Source organism: Schistocerca gregaria, chromosome 5, assembly GCF_023897955.1.
Source record: "Schistocerca gregaria isolate iqSchGreg1 chromosome 5, iqSchGreg1.2, whole genome shotgun sequence".
Taxonomy (NCBI): Eukaryota; Metazoa; Arthropoda; class Insecta; order Orthoptera; family Acrididae; genus Schistocerca; species Schistocerca gregaria.
The window spans coordinates 352,215,206-352,226,755 of record NC_064924.1 but is presented as its reverse complement, the minus strand read 5'-3'; the positions used below and the strand labels follow the sequence as shown (position 1 = coordinate 352,226,755).

The following is an 11,550-nucleotide window of genomic DNA, read 5'->3' as shown; positions in this document are numbered from 1 at the left end:
ACTGCAACTGGTATTGTGTATATTGATGTGATTGAAAACTTTTTAATTTCACAGATCGATGAAGGTGACTGAGATGGGTTTACTACCAGCAAGACTGTGTAATACCTCATTTCCTCATGAAACTTCGAGGTTTCCTGGATAATCGCTTCCCAGGTTGGTGTTTTGGCCGTGAAGGACAAATCGCATAGTCACCTCGCTCCCCAAACCTGACACTAATCGATTTCTTTCTCTGGAAATTTATTAAAGACCATCTGTATGTCCCTCCCCTACCAAACAACTTAGGCAACCTGAAAAACCGAATCTATGTTGCTGTTGAAGATGTTACTCTCGATTTGCTGCTTTGAGCGTGGGAAGAAAGTGATTACCGGTGGGATGTTTGCCGCCTCACAAACGGTAGTCACATAGAATCGAAATGACACTTGACACTTATGTGAAACTTGACGCTGTTTGCTACAAAATGGCACTTCTGCCGGTTCTGTGAGTAATCTCAATAAATTTTTATATCATTCCAAAGTTGCAAAGTCCTTTGTGACTCACCCTGTATTCAGTTTTGCGTATTTTCTTTTAGCTGTCCATTGCGTGTGGCTCATATGAAAGTACCAGAATCCGTTAAAAACGCATTGTGCAAAAAAAAAAAAATGGCGTTTGTTGAGTTTTGTTACGACGATCCTCAGTTATGGGGGTCACATAATCCTCTGGGATCTGGAGATGCAGCGGTTATTAAAGTACAGGGTGACAATTATTGAACTATATGAAATAACTTGTGAACAGTTAGCGTTAGGACGTTCAAGCTGCACCTCTGGCCGTCGGGAATGACGAGAATTAGTATGGTTTGTTTTAGGAACGAAGCCCACTTTCCTTTGGATGGGTTTGTCAATAAGCAAAATTGGCGCATTTGGAGTACTGAGAATCCACATTTCGCGGTCGAGAAGTCTCTTCACGCTCAACGGGTGACTGTGTGGTGTGCAATGTCCAGTCACGGAATAATCGGTGCGATGTCCCTCATAGCACGGAGACTACCGAACAGTACCTGAAGGTTTTGGAAGATGATTTCATCCCCATTATCCAAAGTGACCCTGATTTCTGCAATATGTAGTTCATGGAAGACAGAACTCGACGCCATCGAAGCAGGAGAGTGTTTGATGTCCTGGAGGAGCACTTTGGGGACCGCATTTGGTTCTGAGGTACGCAGAGGCCACTGGCAAGGGCTCGATAGGCAGCCATATTCTCCGGATCTGAACGTTTGCTACTCCTTTTTTCGGGGTGTATTAAAGATAAGGTGTACAGCAATAATCCCAAAACCAGTGCTGAGCTAAAAACAACCATTCAGGAGATCATCGACAACACCGATATTCCGGGACTTCAGCGGGTCATGAAGAATTTCGCTATTCGTCTGCGCCACATCATCGAGAATGATGGCAGGCATATCAAACATGTCGTAAAGTAAATCCGAATATCTTAAGTGACATTTACATGTTGAATTAAGTGTGTGCACGCAGTAGTTTGTCAATAATTTACGTCTTTTTTCATATAGTTCAATAATTGTCGTCTTGTAGCTGCACTTCAGACGAAGGGGCTTGTGGTCAGGCACTGGGAAGTCTTTCCGCTGACGTGGAAGTAGCCGCTTCAGAGCTGTCCACGAAGTGTTGCGGCTGACCCTTTACCTTGAGTGCAGGAGAACGCTGGAGGAGCAAGGTGAGAGGCGGCGGACGGCAGCCGCTGGACGTGGCCGCCACGGACGAGTCGACCACTCGACCCCGCAGGCCAGGAGCGCTGCCGGTGGCATTTGGTGCTCGTCCCCAAGGCCGGCCACGGCTGTCCAGTCTACTCCAGCGCCGCACAAAGGTCGCGGCGGCGGAGAAATCCTGCGGGTCGCCTGCCGCCAGCCGCCAGCCGCCCGCTGCTGCCATTCGGCTCGGCGCGCCCCGCGGGCGAGGTCGAGGGGAGCCGCCTGCCGGCCGACCAATCGCAGCGCCCCTGTCCGACCTTCCGTGGGAGGCAGCAGCAGCGAGAGCCACTAAAACACCCGCAGTACCGACACACTCATAGTGAATGTTAAGAGACATAAATTGTTTGAACTGCACAAGGAGCGTCTGCCCTAGCGTATTTACACTGAAAAGGAACCGACTGCAGCTAATGTCCACATTTTCTCTTCAACGACCACGTGAATGTCTTAAAAGTACGTGGTGACCGGGGCGGAGCGGCTCACCTAACGTTTTGAGCAAACTTTTGAGGTCTCATTGATGAAATTAATTTTTAGAAAAATTATTCAGACTTCTTTGTAATACAATTTGCAATTCAACATAATATAAAATAATATACTTTGTTTGTTCAGTAAACTGAGAAAGTGCCTTTCCGCCCGTTCTGCCCCGAATACCCCCCCCCCCCCTCCCTCATTTTTTTTTAATTTCTTCGATGACAGATCTTACGAATAGTTGAGCCTCATCATCCAAACTATCTACGCCGGCACACGAGCTACTAGCCCACTGCTTGCACTGAAGTGGAAAATAATTCCTTGCAATATATCCACGTCGCATCTTCGTCGTCTTCGAATGTTTCATTTTCTATAGAGTCAGTTTCTTTATCTTTTGTCTTCCTCTTCTTTGATTGAAGACCTTTCCTTTCACTTTCTTCTTCTTTTATCGACCTAGCAGCCTGAGCTTTCCTCTATTTCTTTAAGCTTCTTTAGCTTCCAGAGATTTTTTGATCGCTTCTTCTAGCATATTCTTTCAGTTTTACCTCTTTTTCTGGTCTTTCGCTTCTGCCCTAGTGTAACGCTACATATTTCCAGGAAACTTCGTTCAGTGGAAGAGAAAAATAAGCACATATCTCGGCTTAACTCTAGACAAATTGTTGAAATGGCTCTGAGCACTATGGGACTTAACACGTGAGGTCATCAGTCCCCTAGAACTTAGAACTACTCAAACCTAACTAACCTAAGGACATCACACACATCCATGCCCGAGGCAAGATTCGAACGTGCGACCGTAGCGGTCGCGCTATTCCAGACTGTAGCGCCTAGAACCGCTCGGCCACCTCTACCGGCATACATTTTGGTGTAAAATTTTCTGGCATAAAAGCCGTATTATTGACGGACACATATTTTTCGTGGGCCATTTTTCTCTCTCAGTTTTCCGTACGTAATGACGTAGCATCTGCAAATGAGAAACGCAAAACATGCGGTAGAAGGCACCTGAGCATGTGGCTCCAGAGACATGTCTATTAAGAAAATATTCTGTAACCACCCTGAACAACTCTTTTCTAACTACATCGTACACAAATACAGCTAAGAATATGCTGATTCAGGTGGACTAAACATTGATTGTCTAGAAAAAACTACAACAGAATTACCTTTTTGATTATTTTTCATAATTGTTCGATATGCCCTCCATAGCACGTACGACGGACTTCCATACGGTGGTCGCACTCGTCCCATACTTTAGCGAGCCACTGCATTCACTGCGTTTGCTGTGTGGTGTCGCGGTTTCCCCAAAGTTGTTGCATTGCTTTGCAATGCAAGGCCAGTGCCCTGGCTGGTGTCTTTGCGGAAAACTTCACGCCTGTAGAGGATCCCATTGACGAGGAGCACATACGTTTAGTGCAGCAACGGCTCCCAGCCTTTTTCGAGGGGGAAGCAATAGCAGACATCGAAGAATTCACAGAGGAGGAAGTAGAGTCGCAAGTGAAGCAGCTAAACCCGAGGAAAGCCGGTGGGTGCGACCAGCTGGTAAACGCTATACTACTTCAACTTCCTCAGACAGCCATTCGCCCCATCACCGCGATCTTCAGTCGAATTATTCAGACCGGCAACTTCCCCTCTGCATGGAAATCTCTAAGATATTCGAGCACCTGTACTCTAAAAGGCTAATGCTGCATGTAAACGCGAAGGAGCTGATCCCGCCGGAACAATACGGCTTCCGACGCGGACACAGCACCGAGCAACAGCTGCTGTGTCAGGCAGACGGCAGTACACACGGGCCATGCTGCTTGATGTCTCTCGGGCTTTCGACTGTGTATGGCTGAATGGCCTCCTATACAAATTGTTCACACTGGGGGAACCGACTCCACACGACCGCTTTATCGAGTCCTACCTTAGTGGACGAACGTTCAATACCCTTGTGGAAGTGGGCATATCCACAGCTAGGCCCGTACAGGCGGGAGTAACGCAGGGCCCTGTTCTCGGATCCCTGCTGTACTCCCTGTACAACTCGGACACTCCAAAGGTCAACAGAGTCTCGCTCGCATTATACGCGGAGGACACCACGCTGTATACCATAAGCGCGAATGCGAACCTCATGCGCCGCCGCCTGCCGACGGCATATGACGCTCTAGGCACATGGGCAACAAAGTGGCGCCTTAAATACAATGCCGGCAAAAGTCAGGCAATCATATTCACGAGGAAAAAGATTCCCATCGACCTACAGCCGGTGCGAATCATGGGAGGCCCACATAAGGGATATTAAGGGTAAAGCATATGGAAAATTGAGAACACTTTACCCGATCTTGAACCCAAAGACAACCCTACCCACACGCTGAGGTATTACGCTGTTTCTCACCCTTATAAGGCTGGTAATGGAGTATGTGGCAGTCGTGTGGGGCAATGCGGTAGACTGCCACATCCGAAGATTGCAAGGCCTCCAGGGTAGAACCCTTAGGATGATCATGAAACTCCCGCGTGACTTACCAACTAGGGAGCTACATAATATGACAGGAGTACAGCCAATTAAGGATAGGATTAGACAGACGGCTCGACTTTTCTACGAAAAGTCACAGTAGTCCGAAGATGGGCTTGTCTCGAATCTTGAGAACAAACCACGCAGAAGGGGCACAACGAGATGGCCCGACCTGCTAAGGCAGTGAAAAACTGCCACAGTGATGTATACTAACCACACAATACGACCAAGAAAAACAATAGGACCACCTAAAAAACACATTAAGAAGTCCAGGAATAGTGCAAAGCACTTAACTTGCGTAACCTAGAGATAGTCAGGCACTATCCAATTAGGTAAAGAGCGAGCGAGCAAGCCTTGCAATGAGGGGTCCACACAAGTAAACTTGACACTAGCCGGCAATGTTCTTTCTCAAGAATGAACACAGTCGCACTTGAGTCATCGCATAATACATGCACTACAGTGCAAAAAACAACAAACATAACAGGGCTGTACCTGTCAACAGGTTTTTCCTTTTTTGTACTACCTTTCTACGTGGAACATAGGATTGATAGAAAAATGGTATAAAGCTGATACATTTATCTTCCGTGATATGACATACACAGTCCGCAATGATATTTAGTGACAGAGCGCCTGTATGAAATTGTTGGTTGCAAGTTTCCTGTCTGACTGTGTGATTCAAGTATTAGTATTCCCTTTTGCATGGCAGATGTCTAAAAGGTAATACATTTTAATATATCTTCAATTATCTGTATCGCTTCTTGAGAGATACATCTACATCTACATTCATACTCCGTAAGCCACCCAACGGTGTGTGGCGGAGGGCACTTTACGTGCCACTGTCATTACCTCCTTTTTCTGTTCCAGTCGCGTATGGTTCGCGGGAAGAACGACTGTCTGAAAGCCTCCGTGCGCGCTCGAATCTCTCTAATTTTGCATTCGTGATCTCCGCGGGAGGTATAAGTTGGGGGAAGCAATATATTCGATACCTCATCCAGAAACGCACCCTCTCGAAACCTGGACAGCAAGCTACACCGCGATGCAGAGCGCCTCTCGTAGAGAGTCTGCCACTTGAGTTTGCTAAACATCTCCGTAACGCTATCACTCTTACCAAATAACCCTGTGACGAAACGCGCCGTTCTTCTTTGGATCTTCTCTATCTCCTCCGTTAAGCCGATCTGGTACGGATCCCACACTGATGAGAAATACTCAAGTATAGGTCGAACGAGTGTTATGTAAGCCACCTCCTTTGTTGATGGACTACATTGTCTAAGGACTCTCCCAATGAATCTCAACCTGGTACCCGCCTTATCAACAATTAATTTTATATGATCATTCCATTTCAAATCGTTTCGCACGCATACTCCCAGATATTTAACAGAAGTAACTGCTACCAGTGTTTGTTCCGCTATCATATAATCATACAATAAAGGATCCTTCTTTCTATGTATTCGCAGTACATTACATTTGTCTATGTTAAGGGTCAGTTTCCACTCCCTACACCAAGTGCCTATCCGCTGCAGATCTTTCTACATTTCGCTACTATTTTCTAAGGCTGCAACTTCTCTGTATACTACAGCATCATCCGCGAAAAGCCGCATGGAACTTCCGACACTATCTACTAGGTCATTTATATATATTGTGAAAAGCAATGGTCCCATAACACTCCCATGTGGCACACCAGAGGTTACTTTAACGTCTGCAGACGTCTCTCCATCGATAACAACATGCTGTGTTCTGTTTGCTAAAAACTCTTCAATCCAGCCACACACCTGGTCTAATATTCCGTAGGCTCTTACTTTGTTTATCAGGCGACAGTGCGGAACTGTATCGAACGCCTTCCGGGAATCTAGGAAAATAGCGTCTACCTGGGAGCCTGTATCTAATAATTTCTGGATCTCATGAACAAATAAAGCGAGTTGGGTCTCACACGATCGCTGTTTCCGGAATCAATGTTGCTTCCTACAGAGTAGATTCTGGGTTTCCAAAAACGACATGATACTCGAGCAAAATACATGTTCTAAAATTGTACAACAGATGGACGTCAGAGATATAGGTCTATAGTTTTGCGCATCTGCTCGACGACCCTTCTTGAAGACTGGGACTACCTGTGCTCTTTTCCAATCAGTTGGAACCTTCCGTTCCTCTAGAGACTTGCGGTACACGGCTGTTAGAAGGGGGGCAAGTTCTTTCGCGTTCTCTGTGTGGAATGAATTGGTATTCCGTCTGGTCCAGTGGGCTTTCCTCTGTTGAGTGATTTCAGTTGCTTTTCTATTCCTTGGACACTTATTTCGATGTCAGCCATTTTTTTCATTTGTGCGAGGATTTAGAGAAGGAACTGCAGTGCGGTCTTCCTCTGTGAAACAGCTTTGGAAAAAGGTGTTTAGTATTTCAGCTTTATGCGTGTCATCCTCTGTTTCAAAGCCCTCATCATCTCGGAGTGTCTGGATATGCTGTTTCGAGCCACTTACTGATTTAACGTAAGACCAGAACTTCCTAGGATTTTCTGTCAAGTCGGTACATAGAATTTTACTTTCGAATTCACTGAACGCTTCACGCATAGCCCTCCTTACCCTAACTTTGACATCGTTTAGGTTCTGTTAGTCTGAGAGGTTTTGGCTGCGTTTAAACTTGGAGTGAAGCTCTCTTTGCTTCCGCAGTAGTTTCCTAACTTTGTTGTTGAACCACTGTGGGTTTTTCCCGTCACTCACAGTTTTACTCGGCAAGTACCTGTCTAAAACGCTGTTTACGATTGCCTTAAACTTTTTCCATAAACACTCAACATTGTCAGTGTAGGAACAGAAATTTTCGTTTTGATCTGTTAGGTAGTCTGAAATCTGCCTTCTATTACTCTTGCTAAACAGATAAACCTTCCTCCCTTTTTTTTATATTCCTATTAACTTCCATATTCAGGGATGCTGCAACGGCCTTATGATCACTGATTCCCTGTTCTGCACTTACAGAGTCGAAAAGTTCGGGTATGTTTGTTTTGAGTAGATGTTATCTCCACGAGTCGATTCTCTGTTTAATTGCTCGAGGTAATTTTCGGATAGTACACTCAGTATAATGTCACTCGATGCTCTGTCCCTACCACCCGTCCTAAACATCTGAGTATCCCAGTCTATATCTGGTAAATTGAAACCTCCATCTAAGACTATAATATGCTGAGGAAATTTATGTGAAATGTATTCCAAATTTTCTCGCAGCTGTTCTGCCACTAATGCTGCTGAGTCGGGAGGTCAGCAAAAGGAGCCAATTATTAACCTAGCTCGGTTGTTGAGTGTAGCCTCCACCCATAATATTTCGCAGGAACTATCCACTTCTACTTCACTACAGGATAATCCAATACTAACAGCGACAAACACGCCACCACCGGTTGCATGCAATCTATCCTTTCTAAACACCGTCTGTGCCTTTGTAACAATTTCGGCTGAATTTATCTCTGGCTTCAGCCAGCTTTCTGTACCTATAACTATTTCAGCTTCGGTGCTTTCTATCAGCGCTTGAAGTTCCGGTACTTTACCAATGCAGCTTCACAGTTTACAATTACACTACCGATTGCTGCTTGGTCCCCGCATGTCCTGACTTTGCTGTTGCTGTTGCCCTTTCTGTACTTGCCCGAGGCCATCTAACCTAAAAAAAAACCGCCCAGTCCACGCCACACAGCCCCTGCTACCCGTGTAGCCGCTTGCTGCGTGTAGTGGACTCCTGACCTATCCAGCGGAACCCGAAACCCCACCACCCTATGGCGCAAGTCGAGGAATCTGCAGTCCACATGGTCGCAGAACCGTCTCAGCCTCTGATTCAGACCCTCCACTCGGCTCTGTACCAAAGGTCCGCAGTCAGTCCTGTCGACGATGCTGCAGATGGTGAGCTCTGCTTTCATCCCGCTAGCGAGACTGGCAGTCTTCACCAAATCAGATAGCCGCCGGAAGCCAGAGAGGATTTCCTCCGATCCATAGTGACACACATCATTGGTGCCGACATGAGCGACCACCTGCACCCTGTACCCTTCATGGCAACTGGAATGACTTCCCCGGTATGCACACGGAGTGCACATTGGTTTTCTTCCCCTCTCTTGCTGCCATATCCCTAAGGGGCCCCATTACGCGCCTGACATTGGAGCTCCCAACTACCAGTAATCCCACCCTCTGCGACTGCCCGGATCTTGCAGACTGAGGGGCAACCTCTGGAACAGGCCAAGCAGACATCTCCGGCCGAACATCAGTATCAGCCGGGGACAGAGCCTGAAATCGGTTCGTTAGACAAACTGGAGAGTCATTCCGTTCAGCCCTCCGGAACGTCTTTCGCCCCCTGCCACACCTCGAGACGACCTCCCACTTTACCACAGGTGAGGGATCAGCCTCAATGTGGGCAGTATCCCTGGTAGCCACAGTCGTAGTCCGATCGGGGGTTGCGTGGGACGAGCTGGCCGTCCCCGACAAACCCCCATCCGGACCCCCACAGTGATGCCCATTGGCAACAGCCTCAAGCTGTGTGACCGAAGCCAATACTTCCTGAAGCTGGGAGCGAAGGGATGCCAACTCTGCCTGCATCCAAACACAGCAATTGCAGTCCCTATCCATGCCAAAAAGCTTTTGACAATGTTGACTGGAATACTCTTTTTCAAATTCTAAAGGTGGCAGGGGTAAAATACAGGGAGCGAAAGGCTATTTATAATTTGTACAGAAACCAGATGGCAGTCATAAGAGTCGAGGCGCATGAAAGGGAAGCAGTGGTTGGGAAAGGAGTGAGACAGGGTTGTAGCCTCTCCCCGATGTTATTCAATCTGTATATTGAGCAAGCAGTAAAGGAAACAAAAGAAAAATTTGGAGTAGGTATTAAAATTCATGGAGACGAAGTAAAAACTTTGAGGTTCGCCGATGACATTGTAATTCTGTCAGAGACGGCAAAGGACTTGGAAGAGCAGTTGAACGGAATGGACAGTGTCTTGAAAGGAGGATATAAGATGAACATTAACAAAAGCAAAACGAGGATAATGGAATGTAGTCAAATTAAATCGGGTGATGCTGAGGGAATTAGATTAGGAAATGAGACACTTAAAGTAGTAAAGGAGTTTTGCTATTTAGGAAGTAAAATAACTGATGATGGTCGAAGTAGAGAGGATATAAAATGTAGACTGGCAATGGCAAGGAAAGTGTTTCTGAAGAAGAGAAATTTGTTAACATCGAATATAGATTTATGTATCAGGAAGTCGTTTCTGAAAGTATTTGTTTGGAGTGTAGCCATGTATGGAAGTGAAACATGGACGATAACTAGTTTGGACAAGAAGAGAATAGAAGCTTTCGAAATGTGGTGCTACAGAAGAATACTGAAGATAAGGTGGATAGAGCACGTAACTAATGAGGAGGTATTGAATAGGATTGGGGAGAAGAGAAGTTTGTGGCACAACTTGACTAGAAGAAGGGATCGGTTGGTAGGACATGTTTTGAGGCATCAAGGGATCACAAATTTAGCATTGGAGGGCAGCGTGGAGGGTAAAAATCGTAGAGGGAGACTGAGAGATGAGTACACTAAGCAGATTCAGAAGGATGTAGGTTGCAGTAGGTACTGGGAGACGAAGCAGCTTGCACAGGATAGAGTAGCATGGAGAGCTGCATCAAACCAGTCTCAGGACTGAAGACAACAACAACAACAACATCCATGCCAAAAACTGTTGTGCAAAGAACGTCTGAATTGATCTACAGAGAGCACAAACAATTCGACACAACATTTAAACGGTTATTAAAATACAAGACTGCCTAGTAAATGCAGTAATGATGCTATTTGCGCACTGCTGACGCACTGCTTGGGGGCGGAAGGAGACTACACGATTTTACACTATTCAGGTACTAAAAACGCGATGCTACAACTCCCAAGTACTATAATACGCCCGAAAATTATGAATTAAACAATGCAAACACCAAAAACACGCAAAGAAATTAAGAATTAAACTATGTAACAAATGAGTGAGCTAGGAGTATACGACTTGCTGCTGCAGCTGCTTATCCAACGGCGGCAGGGAGCACACCTAATTTTACGTTTGTTATGGAAAGGTAGAACATACACGACTTCGATACATTCGGAAGAAAGGGATCCACCAGCTCTTAAATCATATTACCGCGAAGCTGAGAACAGCATAAGTGTACCACCTTTCCCAATATGACAAGTCTAGTGTTCTGGTAAAGCAGCACTCAAATTTTCACGAACGTTCCGGTGAAAAAGAGAAGAAGTACCGTCTTGATAAAAGACTAGTTTAGGAACATTTTTCTCTGTTAGAAGCACAGTCAAAGAAAATGAATTTAAAGACTGTGTCTTCGAAAAGTTTCAAAGACTTTGTGTCTGTTCGTTGTACGAAACACATACGTTTTCTCGAGTTTTCCTCATACTCCGAAATCCTGCCCCATATCCTAACATCATGGGGACTGGCCTTTTGGCTCATTGGAGACTTGCTCCATCAGTGAGCACTCACCTCACATAAATGTATCCAATTATTACAGGCTCTTCATTTAAGGGAAGAAAGTACCATGGTTTGGCTTGTCTGGTCACCTGAACGTCTGGATGAAATTCAGTACGTACACAGAAAGCAATGTTGTTTTTTTTTTTCAGAATGCAGAATGAAGCAATACATTTGATTTGTCTTTTCTATCTTACTCAGCGTGAGTGGATTTTATGATCATTCGCAATGGCTGTGATGCAGAGACCGGCGGAGCAAACAGACAGTTCCTGTAATTAGTAACGATGGAGTTCTCATAGTGAATGGCTAGTCATACGCAAAGTTAAGAGCGTAGTGAAAGTCGTCGTAAGCGAATGAAAACCGTCCATGGAGCGACCCATACCGAAAAAAGTAAATACAGGCAAGGTCAGATACACTGCTTTC

General features: G+C 45.7%; 1 protein-coding gene across 1 annotated transcript in view; it reads right to left on the bottom strand.

The window, feature by feature from the left end:
* Nucleotides 1-1,660: 1,660 nt before the first annotated feature.
* The window catches only part of LOC126273338 (tubulin polyglutamylase complex subunit 2), a 161,048-nt gene continuing 151,158 nt past the window's right edge, over nt 1,661-11,550 (bottom strand). The window contains exon 6 of the mRNA XM_049976885.1: nt 1,661-2,017. Coding sequence (XP_049832842.1) covers nt 1,661-2,017 — 357 coding nt within the window. The remainder of the gene's footprint in view (nt 2,018-11,550) is intronic.